Source organism: Pipistrellus kuhlii, unplaced genomic scaffold (assembly GCF_014108245.1).
Source record: "Pipistrellus kuhlii isolate mPipKuh1 unplaced genomic scaffold, mPipKuh1.p scaffold_m20_p_11, whole genome shotgun sequence".
Lineage (NCBI taxonomy): Eukaryota > Metazoa > Chordata > Mammalia > Chiroptera > Vespertilionidae > Pipistrellus > Pipistrellus kuhlii.
In genome coordinates this window covers 10,928,232-10,953,621 of record NW_023425416.1, presented here as the reverse complement: position 1 = coordinate 10,953,621, position 25,390 = coordinate 10,928,232, and the positions used below count along the sequence as shown (strand labels likewise).

At 37.3% G+C, this 25,390-nt stretch overlaps 1 protein-coding gene across 5 annotated transcripts in view; it reads right to left on the bottom strand.

Moving 5' to 3' along the window:
* The window catches only part of CFAP20DC (CFAP20 domain containing), a 207,228-nt gene that overhangs the window by 172,871 nt on the left and 8,967 nt on the right, over window positions 1-25,390 (bottom strand). For all 5 annotated transcript variants that reach the window (XM_036430673.2, XM_036430678.2, XM_036430677.2 and 2 more), the window contains exon 4: window positions 20,197-20,269. In XM_036430673.2, coding sequence (XP_036286566.1) covers window positions 20,197-20,269 — 73 coding nt within the window. The remainder of the gene's footprint in view (window positions 1-20,196; window positions 20,270-25,390) is intronic.

The following is a 25,390-nucleotide window of genomic DNA, read 5'->3' as shown; positions in this document are numbered from 1 at the left end:
CAGCCAAGATCAGCCGACTTCAACCCACCTCACAGATGCTCAAAAACAATATATAATACTTTTAAGCCATAGAATCTTGGAGCAGTTTCTTTTGAAAAAAGAAAAGAAAAAAAGCTCATCAATACAAAGACATTTTACACAACACTATGTTCTGTGATAAATACCACTCTCTTGAGAGACTAATACAAACTAAAATGTATGAATTTTGCTCTCATAACTTTCAAATTTTGCTTTCATGTAATTTGTAAACCAATTAAACTTCAGGATGGTATTCAATCACTTCACATCACTTTAACCACTGCAGATGCACTCAACGGATATGAAATAATACTGATAAGACCATGTTTAACATACTACCACTCTTTTCTGTCATAGAACTATCCATCATTAGCTTTTATTTCAATGTACTAATGTAATTAAATGCTTTCATCATCTGATACTTAATCTTCTTTGTGGTCATTAGAAACTACATTATTTGTGGACAAATAAAATTTAAACATTGATTAGTCTCATTTCTAGATTTGATGAAGCCTAAAAGACAATATGAATTAGTAAATCCTCATTTGCAAAATAACATAGACACACTGAAATAGGTAAAACAAATATGGTTCTCGGTAAAAAGAATCTCTTATTTCATTAGGAAAGCTGAAACATGTGACAGGCATAGGAAAATGCTTTTTGGTAATTTGGGGATGTACAGAAAGGGAAATGATACCCAAGACACCATATTTTAAAAATATCCTTACATTACACACACACACACATACACACACACACACACACACACACACACACACACACACACACACACCAGGAATGGATGGATGGATGGATGGAGGTTAGGATACAGAAAATGGCAAAGTACTTTTACTCTCATCCCAACAACCAAAACAAACCTGATAAACTTCAAAATCATTATTTTTAAAAACCTATTAGAGAGCTGAGGATGCAAAAAGACCTAAATGAGCTAAATTCCAGAGTGAATGAATGAGCCCTTCATAGCAAAGGGGAGACCCATGGCTGTTCTTATTTCTGCAGGAAAGAAGGAAGATAAAGAGTGTGCCATGGAGGTGGGTTAGAGAAAACAGTCTGTCTTTTCACAGCTGCATGTTGGCTGAACGAGGGCTCAGAATTCTGAGAGGCCTCACCCAAAGCAAGCCTGTCCTAGCCAACTTTTCCCAGGAGTCTTCACGGAGTCCTACGGGTGGTATATGGAATGCAGAGGAAGGGACTGGGAAGTAGAGAGAAATTCACCTAAGCACTCTGGGATTTCAAGTACCTCAGGCTAGGGGCAACCAGGAGATGGGAGAGACCTTCCCAAAAAATTCAAGACTTTACGGACTGTCAGGCAGCAGGGAGAAAAAGATCTCCCAAAGCACAAAAGGCCACAGGCAAGACTGAGAACAGAGAACTCTCCAGCGGCCTAAAGATCTGGCATCTAGGCTATAGCCAAGCCAGACCTCTCAGTCTCAAAAGGTGTGTGTCCCTCCATGCATCATATTAATAGTTTAGGCAAAAAACAAGTAAAGAACAAAGTGACAAATGACATAGGGATAAAGAAAAAGTGAGCTCTACGAGTCTGTTCCTCCTAAAAAGCTTTGCTAAGTGGTACTATCAAGCAAATGCCACTTGCATTTCATTGGCCAGAACTAGGACATGTGACCATCTCCAGCTACAAGGGAGTCTAGGAAGGTGTGTCTCTTTAGCTGAGCTCACTGCTACTCTCACTAAAATTCTGCTAAAGCAAGAAGAGAAAAATGGATAAGCAATGAGCAGTGTTTGGCACAAAAAGAAACATAAAACATTGCCCAACTTTTCTGTTAGGTTGCACTCCAACTGCTAAGAGACACATGCTGCTGAATACTTTGCATACCTATAAGGTAGACAATTTTCTCTTTGGTAAACAGTTCATTTGTGTTAGTAAAAATATAGGCTTCAATACATCTTCTACTTGAAAGGAGGTTCCTGGCATAATATAATTTTGGGAGTCAACTTAAAACACAGATAGTAATTTTGGAACTTTACCTAAATTGATTACATACCAAATGGCTCCTAGGAGTCACTACAAATGGTTGGCATTTTATCTATTGGGTATATCAACACCAGTGAAAACAAATCCAAGTAGCAGAAGAACAAACACCTGCACATGTTCAATAGTCTAGATGCTTACCAGGAATGACAGGATAAACCAGTTGCTACTTTCCTTCCTGCCCAAATATTTTCTAAATATTAAGCTATTTGTTATTGCAAAGAGGTAACAAAATTCACAGAACTAAGCATTTACAATTGGCTACTATATTTATGACAGATGGCTACATTTATAATTATTAACAGTCTTGCTACCGCTGAATATAAAACCACAAAAAAGCTACATAAATTATATGCTCAGTTGCCTTACTTCTAATTTCACTTAAGGGATCAAGAATTAATTTGATCTAACTATTTTAAATATTTGCCAACAGTATGAATTCAATGACGTATGAAAGGATAATACTAAATTCACTGTCTCCTACTTCTTTCCACTAAACGATATATCAGCTTGCTTTTCTACTGAAATAGCATAAAACAGACAGGACAGCTAATTTAAACAGTTGTTTGCACATTCAATATTTATAACCCGAATCTTGCATGACTGACTGGAAGCAGTGAGTTAGAAGGTTTAGCTCAGCTGCTGCCTGGAGTGATGGATGGCCTCGAAGAATTTCTTGTTCACTGACCAGATCAATCACATAACAGAATAATAAAAAAAATAAGATCAGCCTTAAACTAAATTCCCAACATTTCCATCTGTATGCAAAACTGTTGCAGGAAATGTATCATAAAATATAATGTGAAGCTACTTAAAAATAATAAAAATCCACCAGAGAGACTGTAGAATGCAAATAAAAAAGATAGGGAGACTGGATGATATTATACATTTTAACTGAATATTAACTGAAGCTTTATTATATCTATGATCCCAAAGTGTTGTCAATTTATAGTGATATTTTGATTGAGCTCAGACTCACATGTAAAAGGGTTTACAAATCATTGAAAGGGCTGCAATTTGGCAGTATTTAAAGCTGAATTTTATTGAATCAAACCAAAAGGTAGTGTTGTAGCAATTATAAACTGCTGTTTTTAATGATCCCAATGTCTGTCCTAAGAAATGAGTCTGTTAAGAAGTGAACAAACATCTTGTGTTTCAAATTATAGTAATTCACTCATTAGTGGTTAACCCCCAAACATATGCACTAATGAGGGAAGGCAGTAGTACTGCATATGGACCACAGCTGGTGAGGCCCTGCTTAATGTGTGATGAACAGGTTCCATTGGTTGGTGAGAGTCCACTGTGAGCATCAGTTCCCAGTTCCTCATTCAGTGAGGTCGGGCCGGTAGCTTGAAAGTGGCCATTACACCATAGAAATTAGAAAATGCTAAAAATCAGGGCTCCTCAATATCTACCCTCCACCCCACAGCTAACTACACTCACTAGCACAGGACAGTGGGAGATCATGCCTGGGGTCAGGGAGGGGGTGAGCTGGGAGGCTGAGGGGACTGAGAGCTGAAGAGCATAAGGTCAAGGTCTTCCTCAGACTCTGGATAAAGTTAACATATTAAAATACTTGGGTGTCTAAGGATGTGTGTGGATAGCAACCAGGACTATAGAAATGACATTTACCACTTCCTCAGGCCTTCACCTTCTCATCTTGAGTAAGTTTATCCCTACCAGGAAAAGTGGGAGGAAAAAAGAGGAGCAGCTGGTGGAGAATTACAAGAAATGAGAAGGAGAAGGAAGAAGGAAAAAGAAGAAAGGAATAAGTAGAAGACAAAGGGCAAGAGTAAAGAAAGGGGAAGAGGAAAGAGAACGCAAAGAGAAGCTAGGGAAAGAGGGGGTTGGAGAAGCTAGATAGAGAAGAAACCAGATGGAGGGAAAGGGAGGAAAAAAGGACCAGAAAGAGAAGAAAGCGGATGGAGGTGGGGAAGGAAGAGGAGACTTCTGCACATAGGCAGAAAAATGTCCAAGAAATGCTGGATATAGATGGTCTCTTGGGGTTAAACTGGAGGCTCTGGAGCTGGGGATAGTAACCTTTGGTTGTTGAAGTCTCTTCTACTCTTTAGAGGCGAGAGATTAGGGGTCTTTTTTGAAGCACTGGGTGAGGCAACTTGACCATGTCTCCACATTCGAGCAGTACCAACGTGTGCAGCTGAAACAAACACCAGAAGCGCCTGGTTCTGGCCACCTGTGCGTCTTCAGGAATCCCGAAAGCAGTGGCTTTCAAACTCCAGTGCCAGTATCACACAGCGGGCTAGTTAAAATAGGAGCTGCTGGGCCCTGCCGCCACTTTCTCTTCCTGCACTCCGGCCCTGGAATTTCCAGTTCTAACCAATTCCCAGATTGTTGATGCTGCTGTGTAAAACACTGCCTTAGTAAATTAAAAAAACTTCCTGGGAATTATTACAACCTAAACCTTAGGATTGTATTAGTGAGCATCTTAGCAAGAATTCAATGAGAGAAACAGGCTAACAATGAGGGGCAGGAGTCCTGGGACAGAAGAAAGGCATCACAGGCCATTGTTTCCTGATTGTGCCTTGAGCTGGCTGTGGCAAAACTGTTTCTCTAGTAACCAACGCTGGAGTCTGAATCAAGCCCTGAAGTCCCTGAACCTTCAAGGTTGGCCCTTCTGAAACTACTTATCTATGAATGAGCACAACTGAACTGAACAGGAATGTATGCCTGACCCTAACTCAATCATATTATTTGCCTAGGTACTTTGAAATTGCCCGGTGGAGCTGGAAATGAAGCAGAAACAGAAAAAGCTGAGATGAAAGACTGGGCACTTAAGGTTTTCTAGTGCTAGCTTCCACACCCAGCTGGCCTACTGTCCTTGGGCTTCCCAACATCCGTGCATCTGATGGCCACACTGTGTTTTCATTCACTTGGGTTGATTTGGTTAACTAAAATCAGTCCAAATCAGTAGCCTGTCGTGACAACCTGAACAACTTTATTACTGAAAATGAGCTGGTGTGCGTTTGGGCATACGCGATATGTACTGCCAATTCTTTAACCTTCCTTAGTAGCCTCTGCTTAGATGGAAAGAAAACCAAGAACCCTTATACTCATTTCTTCTTGTTGGGTGTTGAAAATGTTTTACACATATATCATTCTTACCATTTAAAAAATATCGGATAAAAATGGTAATAGCTATTACTATTTATCTGTTACCAGGAATTTTAGTTTCTCAATGTCAAAAGTTAACAGGAAGCCCAACTCAGGCTAGCTCACTTAATACATGGAAACTATGGAAGTAGCATAGACTTCAGGGTCGAATGACTTAGCTCAAAACAGTTATCAATGACCCAATTCCTTTCTTCTATTTCTCCCCTTCTGCCACCTGGGTCAGCTTTATCCTCAGGGTCACAGGATGGGAGCCATATGGATGCAGAGCTTTAGTGCAGCATCCCAAACACTCTGATTGGACCAGAGTAGCTCAGATTCCCACTCCTAAAAGAATAAATGCGGCTAAATGGCTTGTGCTGGTTGACCTATCAATCAAACCATACCAGAAACTATGTTGTGATCAGTTTTACTAGAAGTACACAGGCACCATTAGGCAGGAGGAGGTAATTTTAGGAAGAGAAAAAATGCCGGCAAAATATGCTAGGCAGAGAATTGTCAAATGTCTTCTACACTTGTTTCTTACATATGTAATTAGTAAATAACCTTACAAACCACTCTCTTTTGCAACCATTATAGTAAAAATTGGTTTAGGCCAGAATTATCATGCTAAACTAGTAAATAAAAACTTGATGAAACCAAGATATTGACACTATCAAGGTATGTTCCCTAGAAATAACTTATTAATTTTAAAGAGAAAAATAGTAACTTAACCTGGCAGGAATCACCTCAACCAAGTGATCCTATAAGAGAACATATTGACATTATGTGCCTCCTGATAAAATGCAATGAGGACACAACATCTCTTTCATACTATTTCTGCCAGAAACATAGAACCTAAATCTAGTAAGGAAAATATCAGACAAACTCAATCAAGAGGCATTCTATAAAATAATGCATAATAGGAAAGGCATAGTAAGGCTGAGAAACTATTCCAAATTAATAAGAGACTAAAGACACATGAAAACTAAGTGCAAAATGTAATCCTAGACCCAAAACTTAATTGCTACAAAGGACATTAGATCTATACTATAGATAATAGTGTTGTTTCAATGTTGAATGTCCTGATTTTAAAAATTGTACCATGGCTATGTAATGGAGTGTTTTTGTTCTTAGTAGATAACATACTAAAGTATTTAGTAAAGGGGTATGAAGTTTGCAACTTATTCTCATAGCTTTTTTTGGAAATGTATATGTACATATCCACATATGTATACATGAGAAAAAAAAGTAAAAGCAAATGTGCCAGAATGTTAACTACTGAATTTGGGTAAAAGGTTTATGACAGTTATTTGTGCTATTTTTGCAACTTTTAAGTTTGAAATTATTTCAAAATAAAAAATTAAAAATATTTAAAAATTGATTTTAGATTGCATGTCCCAAAACATTTATCAAAGTACAAGGCTTTACTTGTTTGCACTGTGTGCTATGTTTCACCAGGGCAAAAAAAGCAAATAATAAATCATAAAGTTTTCTTTTAACTTGTTTATTAGAAACTTAGTTGATTTTTCTTGTAGAAGATCATTTGTCTCAGCCAAACTCTGCTGTTTCCTTTTGAACATAGAGCCAAATTACATTTCCCAGGCTCCAATGCTGTAATGGGCAGTATATGAGTTCTGGCCAGAGGAATTTGATCTCAAATATCCTCCCATGTGATTCTCAGGGCTCTTTCTTGTCTTGTTTTGCTGAACAGATGCACAGAATCCAGCACAGGCCTTCAAGGCTTAGATGGAAGATGGAAAGAGCATGGTTCTCTACCACTGATTTACAATAGATTGTGCTTTGTTTAAGAAATGAACATTTACTGTGTTAAGCCCCTGAGATTTGGAGATTGTCTATTACAGCACATTAGCCTGACTAAATAAAGTTACCTAACTTATAAAATAGAATAACAGAAAGTGACACTCTGGGAAAATGCACTCAGTGAGGATGCCATGTATTTGCTTCAGATATACTTTAGAATAGCAGTTCTCAAAGTGTGGTAAGGACCCTTGGTATTCAAAGGGTGGTTTGGGACTCTTAAGGTTTTTCAAGACCCTTTAAAGGGTTCTCAGGTCAAAACGATTTTCAGAACAAAGTTAAGATATTATTTATCATTTTCACCCCATTTTCTCACAAGTATACACTGGAGTTTTCCAGAGGTGACATGATATATTATATCACAAGAGATTGGATATGAAGGCAGATATGAGAAAGCACCTGTCTTCTATTTAGCCAGATACTAAAGAGATTTGCAACAACGTAAAAACAATGGCACTCTTTGCCATTTTTTTCGTTTGTTTTGGAAAATAAAGATATTTTATGTTACAGTTTAGAGTTATTATGCTACCATGTAATGGGGTTACTATTTCAAAATAATAACTATATTTTAAGTAAGTTTTAATTTCTATATGGTAATTGGGGTAGATCTATTGACAGATCCACCCTAATACACAAAAGATCTTTGGGGCCTTCTATACATTTTAAGAGTATAAAAGGGTTCTGAGACCAAAAAAATTGAGAACTGCTTTCGTATAAGAAAGAAAGCATGAGCACACCCAGGAATCACAACCTTTATATAAAATAAGCCCATATTGTCAAAATACATGATAGGATAGTGATGGTATTAATTTAATAGTGTAGTGTCTACGACATAGTAGGTGTTGAATACATAATTATTAAATTGATAAATTATACAATGGTGATGATTTACACATTTAAGAGTGCTATGATAACTGAGATAATGTGTATGTGGTGGTGTATGTTACCAGTGTTCACAATCATTTACTACCCTCTTTTGTGCAGGAGGTTTATACATCCCTGTCCCATTGACTGTAGACTTAGTCAACTGACTTGCATTGGCCAATGGATGTAAGTAGAGTGACATATACCATACATATCTGAGGAGAAACTTTAAATTCAATTGTGTGGTTCTACTCACACTCTTGTTCTTCCCTTGCCTGAAGAATAGCATGTCCTGGATAGGGCATGTATGTTCGAGCCAAGTTCTGAAATGCGATGACACAGAACTGACACAGAATCTAACTATAGCTAAAGCAGAGCTATGGTTCACCTGCAGCTCTCAAGTAATATGAGGCAAAAATATATGAAATTGGTGTAAACCACTTTAGCAACCCTGGCAAGTACAGTACAGTACGAGCCTAACATGTTGTAGATGTTCAATAAACACAACTAGTTTTAGTTACTATTTAGCCAGAAAAGTACTGGAGAACTGTGGCTTAGACCTTGAGTGAATGCACAAAGCAGAGCCTACCCTGATTAAAGACAGTTTATATAGTACCACTGAGAAAACATTAGGATTTCAGATAAATTAAGTGTAAAAACTAGGACAAGAGTTAATGTGTCTTTAACTGGTTTTGAAGTGTATGATGGTGCATCATCATGAAGCAAAATTATTTTGCTGTGTCTTCTGGCCCATTCTGGTCATTTTACTATCAAAGCATGGTTCAAATTGATTATTTGTTGTCAGTAGTGATCAGTATTAACAGTTACACTTGATTTTAGAAGCTCTTCATACACTACACCATCCTGATCCCACCAAACGCAGAGCATTGTCTTCTTTCAGAAGCGATTTGGCCTTGCAGTATATGTTGATGGTTGACCTGGATCAACCCATGATTTTATGCATTTGGAATTCTCAAAATAAATCCATTTTTTGCCAGTCACAATTCGATGCAAAAAAAGACTTTCTTTCATGCAGTTGAAGCAACTTTTTACTGATTACTTTCGGTTTTCCATTTGCTTTTCATTTAGTTGATGTGGCACCCATTTTCCTTCCTTTAAAATCATCTTCCCCACTGCTTGTACATGATCAGAAATTGTTTGATGAGCAATGTTTAATCTTTCTGCAAGTTGTTTTTGAGTTGGACATGCATCTTCATCCAATAATACTTGTAATTGTTGGTCTTCAAACTTTTCCGGTTGACCTGGATGTTCTTTGTCTTTCACAATGAATCATCACTTTTAAAGTGTTTAAACCAGGGTTCACAAGTATCTTGAGATGAAGCATGTTCACCATAAGCTTCCTGAAGTATTCAGCAGAAGTTTTGAAGCTTGTTGTTAGTACAACAAAATAGCAAAGATATTAAATCGTATATCTATCAACATATATGTAACTCCATCTATTGAAAAAAAAATCCAATTAACTGGTACACCTAGTAACAGCTGTTCCTATTTACTACCAACAAATGCAACCAATACCAACTAGAGTGAGAATTTCAGATCACTGATATAGTTTAAAACAGTTTATTGTAATAGTTAAGTATGAAATAGAGATAAAATGTAAGATCACTAATAAGCTCCAATAAAAAAGGGCAAAATACTTGGTTTTAATTAAAGTTCTTTGGGAGTTCTAGTATGGGCTTATAATCAGTTTTCATCTAAGAGCTAAGGGTGGTGTTTCTTAGCTTTAGTCCAGTCTTGAAAACATTTCCTTGCATATACCTTCACATCACCATTGTGAGAAATTAATGAGACTTTATTTCTCCTCACCTAAGTTTTGCCTTTTCTTGTTCTCTGAAACAGATACCATCTGCCAAGAGGTGTGGCTAAGAGAAATGCAATTTATACTCAGTAGGGAAAATAAAAGGTTAACTTAGGGCTCAGACACTAGTTTTCCAGGAACTATGGATTGATGAAAGAAAAGCTGGATGCTTTCCTAATCCTGTTCACCTGTTCTTTGCTCATCTTGTTTCTTGTTTTTTCTTTTTCTAAACAAAGAACCACTCTGACAATATATCAGCAGATTTCAGTACAATTCAAGTATTCTTGAGGACTCTCCATGTACACAGAATTCTTCTAAGTGCTGTGAGAATTACAATGATGAATAAGACATCCTTACCCTCAAAGTAATCATGTAAACAAGTATGGAAACACCGAGGAGAATCTTACAGCAACTAGAGGACAGGGGGAGGATTTGTAAGCATATGCATTTGAGTTTGACCTTAGGGAATGATTAGAATTTCAAAAGGTAGAAAGATGAAATTGGTTTGGATGAAAACTATAGCCAAAGGCGTAAGAGTCAGGGTATTTATGGAAGGGGTTGGAGTGGAATAAGAATTGGAGGGAGAGGTATCAGATCACATCCAGAAAGCCTATGGTGCCCCGTAAACAACAACTTCGTGGGACATTAGGATGAAGAAGCTCGGGTTGCAGCGAATCTGATGTGTGTGTGTGTTTTTTTCCCCATGGACCTAGGCTGCCTAAGACTAAAATCTAAAACTGATACTGATGATTTCAAAAGTGAAAAACAGGTGTTAATAGTTCCTTGCAACAGAGAACTTAAATGCAGTTGAAGTCCGCAATGCCTGCTTTATTTAATTATGTATTATTATTCAGGTTTTAAAAGAAGGTTGAACTGTATTAGAGAATTTCAACCTTTTGAGGGAGCAATAATATCCTCTGTTCATATAGATCACATAAAGGTGTTCATCCTCAAATGCATTTAAGATGGGAAAAAGGGAGGAGGGCCTGTTCTGTTCAAAGTAACAGAAGTGACTCAGGATTATATAAAAACCAACAGATTAGATAATCTTAAATGTTCTTTCTAGCCAGCTTCAAAACTTCATTACTATGAATAGAAATTCTAAATGTAAATATCACCAAGTTACCAATTTTAAATCACCCATATCTTGACTTCTTCCTGCAAATACCAAAAACTGAAACTGACTTCAAGGAGTCTTAACAATGCAAGGAATTAGAAACTGCTGAAAGAAGGAAATGAACATTTATAGATCGTGTGGTCTGTGTCAGCGGCTAGGTTATGTCTCCGTAAACAACCTGAAGTCCAATGAACTCTGCTGCTGCCTACTATAACATCTGAGTAATGTCTTTTAGCAAATGGAGTTTAGAAATTCAAGTCAATGACAGCCTCATCAGGGTTCAAATGCATGGGCCTCTGAAGATCTCGTGGTCTAGTTAGGATAAAGAGATGGTTGTGAAGATACATAAATAACAGACTACCCTATACAATAAAAGCCTAATATGCACATCGACCTAACGGTGGGATGAATGGCAGAACAACTGCCGCTGTGACGTGCACTGACCAGCAGGGGACAACGCTCAAAGCAGAGCTGCCCCTACCCCACAGGCCCGAGGCCAGCCAATGTAGGTGCCAGCAGGGGACCTCCATCTCCCTGTGGGTCGCCCCACAGAGCGGCCCTGATCACTGCCAGGCCTACATACCCTATCCATGCATGAATTTCATGGCCAAGGCCTCTAGCCTATGGATAAATGTCATAACAGACTTAGGTATATATAAATGCTACTATAAGATATACTTGTGATTTACTACATATATTTCATTCCACCAGTCATTTCTGTGTGTTCAAATAAAGGTTCTATAATATTTATACATCCAAGTATGAAATTCCACAATTTATGAAAAAAATTACAAAAATCAGGAATGTTAGAGATACCAGCCCTCCCCATAGGAGCTTCTCTTTATATTTATTACTGGCCAACATAATCAAAGCTAAATGGCTGCACAAACCTCCATGGTATATTGTCATAGCTAACTAGCAATTATTCATCAATATTAAATAGATCTATAATGTTCCATTAATGAAAATGCCCTAAATGATTATAAATTTTATAATGAGGATTATATAGGTCCCATAACATTCATATTTTAACCTATTTTGTAGATGTTAAAAATTATTCTTATTTTGTATACTTAAAATAATTAACTGCCAGAATAAAAGTAATGTACAGTGAGAGGGAAGAAGAACCAAACCAGAGGAAACATTTCTCCTGACAATAAAAAGTGAGCGAGATATCAATGGCATTAAAGAAACATATCCTCCCAATTCTGCCATAGCAAAGAAGGGAGAGCATTTGGAAGATCGGATTGGCTGTGAGATATCTTCAATCCCTGTTAGTGAAGCACATGCGCAATGGGAAACACACAGACCTGTTTTTTATGGTCTACTACACTAGAGGCCTGATGGACAAAATTCCTGCAAGAGTAGGCCTTCCTTTCTCTGGCTTCCCTCTGGCTCCTGGGACCCAGGCTTCCCTCACAGCCCCAGCTTTGTCTGGAAGGTCATCCAGACTAATTAGCATATTATGTTTTTATTATTATAGATCGTTGGAAGTCCATCTGCTTTATCTATTTTGCTAGGTCCTGTTTCTTCACAAATGAACATTCCTCTATCTGAGATTCCACCCTTGGCCTGGTCACCTGTAACTCCCTTCATACCAGGATTAAGAGGCCAGTAATTCCTATAGTTGTCTTTTAAATAAGTTGTTAGCATTCATACTCAAACAATGCACCTCCTTCCAGACAGAGACCCTGCAGGCTCTCAAGGATAAGCTGTTTTACCATCTCTCTTCAGGGATGAGTACCATGAATATTTCACAGGGAAAGAGATATGTTCAAATTGTCTCAAAATGTTTCAGAAGCACAATTAAATATCTCTGCATTCCTATCTATATTTAGGAATGTAAAAAAATAATATTTGCGTACAGTAACTACTTGGCAGTATCCAATTTAATCCCCGTAATTATTCAATAATAAATAGGTGTAAATACCATCCCTGTTACACAGAGGAACCTGTGACACACGGACAGTTCATCAACTTGCCCAGGATCTTCAAGCTAACACATGGCAGAGCCAATTACTCCTAGGCTTACCATCCAACCTGTCATAGGACCCTGACTTGATAATGTTTAAGGCAATTATTGAACTGTACAGTGATTAACAAATGCATGGCCTTTTATTATAATTTTACAGAGTGAGAACACTTTCAAATATTTCTGTATGTGCAATTTTTCTTTTGCTAGTATTTTATTTTAGTTCTCAACATGTATTAAGGTTATCTAAAGACTTTTTAAAAACAATTTACAAAAGTAAAATAAACAAAATAAAAACAAGGAAGAAAGGATTTCTCAAAGAACATTTATTTAATAAAGAATATTGCATCTGGTTTATATACGACCACATGTGTTATCTAAAACTTCCACATAAAACCTATTTTAAGACATGCAAATTTAATATATTATTAAAGTCAGTATGCAAAGCATATAAAGTGCTTTTTGCTAATGCATGTAACAAAATATACTGATTATGCAAGAGCATTAATTAGATATAATTAAAATACTGAGATTTAAATACTGATGATTTTAAAAAGAAAAAATAGAAGTTGGAATTCGCCATGAAATGCATTCAAAATGCTAATGAAACTTGCAATGTCATTATCACTTTAGTATATAATATTTCTAGCTTAAAAAAGAGCAACCACTGGCCACTTTCACTTAGTTCTATACACATTGTTTAGAAATGTATTCACTCAGTGGCAAATGATTTCACTGGATAATATAATACATTTCACTTAGATAACACTTTCTAAAAAAATAAGTAATTTAAGAGCTACATAACAACCATTATTTTCTTCAAAGGAAGGCATCAAAATGAAAAAGAAAGATAAAGTAAATTTTCCACAGGAAGAGCTGTGCTTGGTTAAATGTAAACAACCTCAAAAGCTCTCACCAATGTCATTCTGACCTAAAGATATCAAATTGAGGTGTTTTCTCAACTCTGGTAGCTAGCTTAAAAGTGGCTGAAGGAGACTAGTGACAGGTGAAAAGAATGGGGTGGCAGCTGTGAGGCCATATTCATTTTACTTGGTTTAAAGTTTCAAAGGAGTCTACTGTCTCCAACATCACCGAAGAAGGAACCGTAGGAGCAGAATTCAACAGGACAGAAGAACCTGAAACTTCTATTAAGTTTCTCTCCTGACTTCTTTGTCTAACTCACTAGTATAAATACAAAAAAATGAAGAGTAACTTCCATTAAATTACCTTAATGCTAAAACTTACTTTTGTAGGATAGCTATGTTTCAATTTTCTATTTTATAGAAATGGGGGGAAAAGCTCTGAGAAATCCACAAAAATCTAAACCTCCTAAAATTTCTTAGGAAAAACCTAATATCACCAAGTAATTCTGGCAATTAAAACTTGAAAAACAAAAAAGATCACATTACCATTTACTGAAGAGGCAATTGAGACAGAATTTAAGTGACTGGCCCAAAGGCATATTACTAGGGGACAGAGCAAAAAGATGAAACAAAAACTGGAATAAGCATATTAAATCCTAGATTGAATTTTAGGTTAAAATCATTACACTCCACTCAGATGTACTTCAAATTCAAAATATTGCAATATATAAAGAGATCACAAAGCATCAGTTAAAATTTGTAAGGACTAGTGACCCTTTTAGGGGGTCTTTTTTTTTTTTTTTTTTAAAGAATTTCCTTTATCAGATTTCAAATGCAAGTAGTACTCCAAACAGCTATGAATCCTTTTGGTAAAAATATCCCCTAGAATCCACAGGTGAGGGCTCCCAACCTCTCCAAATAATTCATGATGCCCACCATTGGCTTTGATAGTGTGTTTATCCCAGATGTCAAAAAAAGCACTGGTTGAGCTGAGTAAAACTGAGAAAAATAATGTCAATTCTCTTAGAGGCATTAAACTTACAAATCTCACAATTCACCAAGATCAGGACAAAATAAGGATAGAAAAAAGGAATTAATGCAGATCAACAATATTCCGTAAAGTGAATACAATTCCTGTCAAAAACTGTAACAGACCAAAGCCCCTTAGTATGATTGGCACTATCAAATTTAGCAAAATGGATTTCTATTTTAAGATGCAGTTGGTTCCTTTCCAAGAGCTCTGGTTCATGAGCTCCTCCCGTGCACCAGATGTCTGCCTCCAGGCTCTGTAACACCTATCAGCCCACACAGGGGAGCTGCTGGCTCCCACTGCCACGATGCTGCAGTATGAAGGGACCACAAAATGGAAGAATTCTTAATAAGTTGTTGTTTATTGAATCATTTAACTTCAGGTCAAACAGTGAGGCACCGGTATTCTAAAATACTTTGGAAATGAAAATTGCAACTAATACTAAGAAATAAGCAAATCAAAACATAAGGTTTATTTGTATAAAGCAGGGAGGGGATTTTCTTTTGTATGTTGACGCCAAAAGAGAGAAATACAAGGGAATTCTGTTACTGTACTGCTGCGGATATTAAGTGTTAGAACAGTGTTCCCTTGGCTCTACATGCAAAATGTAATGGTTATTAAGCTCTGAAAGCACCTTACCCACAGGTGCAAGATTCTGAATGCTATTATTTTTTAGATGTTAAAAAATAATAATGATCTCGGTATGAACAAAAATAAAGAATCAACAGAGAAGTAAAGTTGATTTTTAGCTTTCATTTAAAAAAGAAAGTATAATATGAGTATTGCCACATCTGAGATGCAAAGTACTAAAACAAAAAAGATTTGGGTAAAATTCTTCCTTTAATTCTCAGGCACTTTTCTGAAAAGGGTAAAGACAGAAACAGGATCAGAATGAAGACCTTTCCTTCCTGGAACTCTAGAGATAATACTGTATTATGAGCCGCCCCTAGAGAAGATGCAGAAGGCTTAGCAATTTCATCTCATACCAAAACTCAAATAAACTATATTTACTAGATATGTACCTACTTATAGCGGTATAGAGCACAGGTTCTAGATTTAGACTACATTATCACTTTGAAGTTTTTTGGCTAAGTTAAAATATACTATAGATGTAGACTACAAGTTTGAATTCTGGCTCTAAGAGCTTAGTGAGTAGGTCTATAATCTGTAGCAGATTCCTTAACCTTTCTGGATTGCAGTTTCCTCAATGGTAAAATAGATGCAATAATTAACATTACCATGCAGGCTTGTTTTAAAGATTAATTGAAATAAGCAATTAAAGTACTTAGAGCAAAGGCCAGTATCTAGTAAGTGCTTAACAAATGTTAGCCATTGTATTTTATATAAATTTTCTCATTGAATTCTTATGACATTTCTGTGAGGTAGGCATTATTACTCTCATCTCATGGTTAAGGTGAGTTAAATAATTTTCCCCAAGTCCTACAGAGATAAAGAAGAATTTGACATTGGATCTGTCTAGTTCCCAGCCCATGCGCTTACTTCTACCTAATACTGTACATGTTCCCCATAGGTCTTGCTTTTATGTCATCATAACACTTATCAAGATGTATTTAAATAGGCTTTCAACCAATCTTTCAATCTAAGAGCAAACTATACTGGGTCCTGTTTATCTATTTCTATCAGTCCCCTCCAGTTCACTCATCCAGATTTGAGAGCTTCTAGGCGGGGCATTGTTAGGTGCTGAACTAGTATGATGGGTAGACATACAGGGTCCCAGTCCTCACGGAACTCAAAGTCTACTAAAAAAGACAGATAATCAAGTAAAAATATAATTACAAACTGGTATTGTCGTAATAAAGGAAAAGAGTCAGGTGTTAGAAAAGAGCATTAAGAGATGGAACTCATTTAGTTAAAGGAAATCAAGTAAGATCTCTCTCTCTCTCTCTCTCTCTCTCTCTCTCTCTCTCTCTCTCTCTCTCTCTCTCTCTCTCTCTCTCTCTCTGAGGAAGGGACACAAAGCTGTGATGAGAAGACTGAGTAAGAGTAGGCAAAGCAAAGAAATGGGGATTTAAAAAAGTCATCATTGGAGAACATGCTTAGAGAAAGGAAGGGGAAGAGAGAGTGTGTGAGAAACATTGATCACAAGTGCCCTGAACGGAGATGCTCTGACAATGCTCCAACCAACTGAGCCACTCCAGCTGGGCAAAGAAAGGGGGAATTAAATCACTTGTGGAACTTGTGGATAGGACCTAAAAAGAGACCTCACCTGAAGGGTGTGAGAAAGGGAAAGCCAGTGTGGCTGGAAAGGAGCCAGCATGGCTGCAAATGATGACTGCAGAGCAGAGTGGTATGAGATGAGAAGGGAGGGGTGAGCTATCAGAGCACATAGGAGTATCAAGGATTTGGGAGTTTATATTCAGTACAATGGGATTTTTGTGATTAAGGAAGATCACTCTAGCTGCAATATGGAGACTAGATTGGAAAAGCACGAGAGAAGAATCCGGGAAACTCACTGGGATTTTCTTACAATAAGTCAAGGGAGATGTGATGGCGGTTTAGGACCAGGAGGGTGGCAGTAAGGGAAGTGGAATATACAGATTCAAAGTATATTGACTCCCCCATGTCTAACACATTGCCTGACAATAACAGGAACTCAATCACTGGTTGCCTGACTGATTCCTCAAGCAGAACTGTTGCTGGTTCTGAGGCATCTGCTAACCCACAAATGCATGACCTCACCCTGAGCAGTTTAGTTATCCAGTGCACATGAGACCCACAGGAAGATGTCGGAGAAATTATTATTGAGTTAATAAGCCAGCTGGCAAGACTCCACTTATGAAAACCTCTTGATGTGTGAATTTTTCTTTGTAAAACAAAGTGTTTCCCCCACTCTGACAATGGAAAATTTTAGAAGCCAGCTAATTTTTTGCTGTGTGACTTTTTTAAACTTGTGGGAGAAATGTATTATTTAAAATAGCCTGGGGTATGCTGTCAGAAATACAGTAAAATACTAAAGGTGCTGAAAGTAAGTCCTTTCTTTTAAGAGGAAAAAATGCTATAGTTAGACAAACTATACTCATTCTATATCCTTCCTTGTAAAAAACATGGTCTCTGTCATTACTTCCTTAAACAGCAAAATATTTTTATTACCTATTAGCAACAAATGCAAATGCAAAGTTAATACATTTTCTTGTAATCTGATAAATTCACAATGTCAGAACAGAGAATGTCTTCCCTATGTTATTTAATAATTTTGACCTTGTATCTATAAGACATTTTTCCTTAATCCTTAATCCCAATACCTATGAAAATGTTTGGCCATCCTTACACAGGCCAACAGCATTAATAACAGGGTAACAAAGGAGTAGTCAGGCTTACAGCTGCTCTCTTGCTAGGACTACGATAAACCTAAGATACTTACCAATTTCTTCGAAATTAAAGTTTTGTTATTATTAAATTAAAAGCCCAATGCACAATTTGTGCTAGAATGGGCCTTCCTTTCCTTGGCTGCTGGCACTGCCTTTCCACTCTGGCCCTGCCTTACTATGCTGCCAAGAGGCCCTGAGAGACCAGGGTGGGGTGGAATGCCTGCATCATCACCATGGTGGCGATGCAGGCATCCACACTGGTCACTCAGTGTCTGTGTATGCAAATTAACAGCCATCTTTGGCAGGTTAATTTGCCTACTCACTTTGATTGGCTGGTGGCATAGCAGAGGTATGGTCAATTTACATGTTTGTCTATTATTAGGTAAGATTAGTTAAAACAATATATTACTTAGGCTAGAATTGTATATTCAAATGCTTGGGGACCTAATTAAAGCTTAGTTTATTATTTAAAAAAGTGTGCTCATCAGCAAAAACTTCAGCCAAGTGTCTTGCATGCCTTTTATCAAAAGACCACCTACCCACCAGTGCCCCTCCACTGCTTCTGAAGAATCTCAAAGTATAAATGGTAGAGATCAGGAGAATAAGAAGGGCTGAATGGGACTGCCATGCAAGGTACTTAATAAGCTTAAAAATAGTCAGTGTGGGGTGTGGCTCAGTGGTTGAGCATTGACCTATGAACCAGGAAGTCTCAGTTCGATTCCCAGTCAGGGCACATGTCCAAGCTGCAGGCTTGATCCCCAGTGTAGGGTGTGCAGGAGACAGCTTATCAATGATTCTCATCATTGATGTTTCTATCTCTCTCTCCTTCTCCGTTCCTCTCTGAAATCAATAAAAATACATTAAAATATATCTATTTATAATTCGCCTTCTTCCATTTGGTAGGAAGCCATTTCCCCTACACTCAAAAAAAGCTTTATATGATACTCTCTTGTACAAGTAGTATGTGTTTAAAATGTTCTTAAAAAGTCTTAAAAATGTTCTTTCAACAGAACCAGAAAAGGATCCTTAAGAGCATCATAATATTTTGTTCCTATCACTGTAAGAACTATTTTAAAGAATCTTAGTAACCAAGACAAATAATAATAGAAACCTTAGAAATTCACTGTTGAACAAAACAGTGAAATTAAAGTTGAACAAAACAAAGGTACAAATTGTTCCATCTATCCTTTACCAATCAAGAAAACAAGATTGTATATTATTAGCTAAAATTCATATTTTATCAACATCTGAAAAAATTGTTAATATTCTAATTCACATAAAGAGAAAAGAATTACCTCAAATTTATCTGATTTCCATTTTATTAAAGAATCTCCCTCCTTTGTTTTTTAGTACAAAATTACCTTCATTATTAGGAAAAGCCACTTATTCCAGTTGGCAAAATAAAAGCGTAAGCTCAGACCTTGGACAATTATTAATTACAAAAGAAAAAATTTAGAAAATAGCACACTTTAAATACAATGCTATAATTAAAATATACAAATTTATAGGAAGTAGCAAAAGTAAATTTATAGCAGTGAATACATGAAACAGAGCTTATTCTTATAGTATTATTTATTATTGTATTATTTTCCATATGAACTGTAATCCTATTTGCCCCACCCTGTATTAATTAAATCTTACATAATATTCGACTCTATATGAGTGTACAAATCAAATACCTTCATTCTCGAATTATCTCAGACAACAGATAGCACAACTGAGTAACAGTTGTATATTCTCATTTTTGCTAAACAATCTGTTTATAGAAAGGTCATTTAAAATGAATACATCCCAAGCCATCTATAAACTGGTATAAACAGAAAGGACCAACATTTCTAAACTGAGCAACATTAAAGCAAAGTATTTCTATCAAATTTAAATTAAACATAGTTTTAAATAGCAGAGAGCATAGAACATAACATCGACGTTCCCCATTTGAACCAAAAATCTCAAAACTTTGGATTATTTATTTCTTCAAGTTATAGTCTGCTTATTACCAAATTCATAATCCTTTGATATTTTCTTAAAACAGATTAAATTTGCTTTCTTCCCCCAGGGAAATGCCAGACTACAGTGATATCTAAGAAATATGATTAGATTAATTTAATTACTTCATGTCAACTTGATAAGTCACTGCCCTTTAATGCAAAAACTGCCACTTGTAATTAATGACTGTTCGTATTGCTTTAATTGATCAAATGTCTCATACATATAAAACATTGAAAAAAGTTCTTTATATCTTACAGCAATTCAGTGGAGAAGTCTTGTCCCAGGGGTATGTAAATCTGAAGTACAAGAAACCTCTGGATCAGTCCAACTAGAATGAGAGGAGGAAAAGACACATTCACATGTCCAAACCATTTATATGTGCATAAAGACAAACAATCGAAGGCTACCATCAAGCTCAAACTTTTAGTATTTCAATAATATAAAGTACTGCAATAGCACTGTCCATGTGTTACAACCTCATTATTCAAGCAAAACATTGATGAAAATTAAATCAAAATCTAACAACAAATGTCTTTTAATGTCCCATCTATAGGCATGGTAAAATATTTATGAAAGTTTAAAAATAATTTTTATTTACTATTTTTAATAGCTTAGGAGAGAATGTACACATAGAACTGCATTCAATAGAGACATATAAAACTGAACTATAGATTCCCATCAAGCATTCATAAAAACTTGCTGCAATTATTTTTATTCACTGATAGTTCTAAGTACTAAACAACTTAATAAAAAAAAATTGACCAAGAAAAGCAATTCACACTGAAGATTTGATGAGCCATATCTAGTTTATATGGTTTTAAACATGGTGTCCACATTGAGATGGAGAAACATATTTTCATTTATAATACCTTTTGTAAATTTAACAGTTTTAATTAATCTAATACTCATAAATTAAGAACTGATAACTTTTATTCCTCATCACTGGCTTCATCTTTATTAACAGATATTTGGAGAAATACCAATCACTTTTGATAGGTGAAGTCTATAACTGCTTAAAAATTGATTAATTTCATATTACCTCTTCAGATTCATTCACTTAATTCCTTTTCTCTTAGGTTTTGAACTTCCACTTAATCTCAAAATTATGATGCGCTTAATGGATGTTTTAGTATCACTACTTCTCAAAACATAACTTTTAGAAACTTTTTTCCTAAAATATGGAAATGTTTTGATTTATCTGATCTTTCTTACAAATCTCACAGTACAGGTTTATGCATGGATAAAAGAAGGCAACTGATCTAAAATGCATGTTATTTTCTATTTATTCTAACTTAGTAGGTTTAACAAATTTAATTATTTTAAAGTAATAACATATGTTTTTATAATCTATATAAAGACCTTCTAGGTTATAATTCCAGATAAGCTATTTAACAACATTTCAGAACAATCTGAAATTTAGAATCTAAAAATTAAATGTGCCCACTGTTTTTAAATCAAACAAAAGGATAATTTTTGCTTAAAACACTAAGTGGCCAGGTGGCTCAGTTGGTTAGAGCATAGACCTGCACACCAAAAGGTCGATTCCTAGTCAGGGCCCATTCGGGAGGCAACTGATGAATGCTTCTCTCTCACATTGATCTTTCTCTTTCTCTCTCTCCCCCTTCCTCTCTCTCTAAAAATCAATAAAAACATATCCTCAGGTGAGGATTAAAACAAACAAACAACAAAAACACTAAATATATAAACTGCACCAGAGACCTATTTGTAGAGTAAGCAATATAATAAAAAAAATTACAGGCTCTGACCTTAGAAAATTTGTCAGGAACCAGATTTTACCATATTTATGGGAAAAGCCAGTAAGGAAACGAGGGCCATGGATTACAAAACCAAAATAAGAAGCCAAAATGAGGCCAACTTAAATAAATCATTGTTAATCAATCTCTCTCTTACATCTTTCACTGATTGGCCCATTGGGTATTTTTCCACTGGACAAGGTCTCTGTAAATAGAGCTCAGGGAGCATCAGGATAAATGAAATGCAGTCTTTACAAAAGGTCCCTAATATATGTCACAAATCTCACTAAATCAGCACTGTTCTCTTCAAGCACAAAGAGCTACACATATAGGGCATTTTTGTATGAACATTTTTAGATATGAAAGACACCTGCCCTCAAAATAGAAACCTTTATAATGCAACTTTCTCACATATAGAGAAGCCCTAGTTTCCAAAAATCTCCACTTCTAAGATTAAAAGAAGTATGACAATACTATATGGTGATGATCTAACAAAGAAAAAAGTACTTTAATAACGTTTGACATCCACTGATCCTGTGTGTTAGAAAAGCTATATAAATTCTATAGTAATATTTTTTCTAGTGGCCTGGTAAATTCAAATGGACTCTTCATGTGTACATTATATTTAAAATCACTGTAAGTAATGCTGAATATGAAACTGCTTAGTCAAAAAATACCCGTTATGCACATAAAATTCATAAAAAAATGTAGTCCTTTTATTGAAATATGCAGTTTTCTAATCCACTAGAAGTCTGGTGTACAAAATTTGTGTACTCGAGGGGTAGTGGGGTCCCTCAGCCTGGCCTGTGCCCTCTTGCAGTCCAGGAGCCCTCAGGGGAAGTCTCAGTGACAGCTTAGGCCTGCTCCCTCCAATACCCCCTTGGAGAACAAGCCTAAGCCATAAGTTGGACATCCTAAGGTGGCCATGGAGGCAGAAGAGGCTCCCACCACCGTTGCTGTGCTCCTCAGCCATGAGCCCAGCTTCAGGGAGCAGCTCCTGCTTTGAGCATCTGCCTTCTGGTAGTCAGTGCGCATCAGAGAGACTGGTCATTCTCTGTTTGGTCGATTTGCATATTAGCCTTTTATTATATAGAACTTGTGGCCTGGTGCACAAAATTTGTGCATGGTGGGGGGGCTCCCTCAGCCCAGCCTGCACCCTCTCTAAGTGGGGACCCCTCAGGGGATGTCTAACTGCTGGTTTAGGCCCGATCCCACTGGCAGTTGGACATCCCTCTTGCAATCTGGGACTGCTGGCTCCTAGCCGCTCACCTGCCTGCCTGATTGCCCCTAACTGCCTCTGCCTGCCTGCCTGATTGCCCCTAACTGCTCTCCCCTGCCGGCCTGATCTCACCCCAAACAACCCTCCCCTGCTGGCCTGATTGCCTCTAACTACCTCTGCCTGCCTGATCACCCCTAACTGCCTTCCCCTGCCAGCCTGATCTCACCCCCATTGCCTTTCCCTGATGGCCTGATCTCACCCTCAACTTCCCTCTTTGTCTCAACCCCCATCACCATGGCTTTGTCCAGAAAGAAGTCAGACGTCTGAAAGATGACTGGTTGACCCAGTCTAATTAGCATATCACCCTTTTATTAGTACTAGTATAGGATAGGATTGCTTAAATGGGGAGGGGAGACCCTTTTTCATCAGGAGAATATGCTCTTGGTGGACATAATCCCTTTATCTGGATTGATAGACAGCCATATGCACTTTAATGCCAAGCTGGTCATTAAAAAATCGAACCACTTTCTTACACCTTACATTAAACAGCTGTTGTCCTTAAAATTCCTCCTCAGACCCTACCTTGGGTTCTGCCTTCGTAGTTCACCCAGATTAGGTTATGATTGTTCAGTTTCTATGCCAGTGTCAAAAGCTCCGCCTCCTAGGCAGCCATTAGCTCCTCACAGTTCACCCAGATTTGGCTCTGATTGGTCGGTTTCTATGCTAGTCAGTATCTCTGCGCCTATCTCCAGGCCTGATCAGAGAGGCGGGGCTGATCAGCAGCCCCAGCAGAGGCCTGAAGAGAAACAGAGGCGCAGCTGCTGGTGAAGCCCAGAGAGAAAGAGAGAGGCAATAGCTGATCAACAGCTGCTATGGAGGCTGCAGTTCAGACCCTGCCTCTCCCCAGATCTCTTGCCAGGCCTGATCCTCAGCCCCCTTAGCAGTCAGTGCTGGGTCACCACACTCGCAGCAACAGCACTGACTACAGGACAACCCAGACAGCCATGGCAACCCAGCAACGACTGAAGGACTGACTTCCAGTGAGTCGAGCCTTTGGTCATTTTGGACGTTTCGGACCCTGGGTTTTTATATATTAGGGTTCCTGCCTGAGACAAACTACCTCTATTTTTAAGGGGTCAGGTCCTTTTTTCTTTTGAATATTTTAGAAACAAATTTAATGAGTAAAGTATCATTAGATGTTTAAACACTGGTGTTACAGTTATTTCCTTATAGAAAACGAGAGGCCCGATGCATGAAATTCATGCGAGTGTAGGCCTTTATTCCCCTGGCGGCTGCCACTGGCTTCCCTCTGGCACCTGGGACCCAGCCATCCTCCTGGCCACTGGCAGGCACCTGGGACCCAGGTTTCCATCATAGCCCTGGCTTTGTCTGGAAGGTCGTCTGGAATTAGCATATTACGTTTTTATTATTGTAGATGACAGCTGTACACCTCATATACAAGGAGTTGGGACTAGTCATCCTTTAGGAGTGACCTGATAAATCATGCTGAAACTACTTACTGGTTCCATTCACAGCCCTGGCATAAACAGCACTGACCTGTACCTCTCCACTTCAATACAGATGACAGGAAACACTTAATGCCTTCATTGTGAGTTATTCTGCAACCCTTGGGCAAATGAAAAAAACCTGTCTGGGCCCTTTTACTTTTCATGTATAAAACTGAGTCAATAATTTAGAATTATAAATTATAGACTTATTTATATGGATTAAGTTAAATCTATTCAATAAATATTTATTGAACATCTACTATGTGTGAGACAGTGTTAAAGTTTTTTTGGTGGGTAAGATAGACAAGGTCTCTGACCCCTTAGAATTTATTGTCTAGTTCTATGAAGGAGGAGGTCAGGGTGCTGTGAAAGCATATAATCATGGGTCCTTAGAGGGAAAGTGACAATGAACGAACATTTTCTTGAAGAAATGACACTGGAATTCAGGTAAGAACACATTTTACTGGGAGAAGGGATATTCTATCATATGATGAAAAAAGGTGAATTTAAAGGCCTAACAGGCAGATAGGAAAGTCAGCAGGTGAAAAGCAGCAAGAAATAGCCTGGAAAATAGCTTCCCATTGATTTTAGGGTGACCTATGGGAACTCAATCATTCAGGGCCTTGAAGACCATGTGACGGGCATAGGTCATTCTAAATCAATGGGAAGCCACTCATATATTCTCTAATTTATTCAACAAAGTTACCGGATGTCTACTGTGGAGCCAGGCACTGTTTTAGGTGAACAAAAAAGACTAAATGTCTGTGCCGGTGGCAGTTACTTTCTGGTAATGGTGAGAAAAATAAATAAACAAACAAATAAATAGATAGATAGCATGTTAAATGGTAGTAAGAGCTATTGGAAGAAGCAGAGAATGGTAAAAATGATCAAAAGTGTGGGAAGGATCTAAAGCACAGGTCAGGGTTAAGGCCTGAAGAAGGGGAGCTTGGGAAAATGAAGCTCTAGGC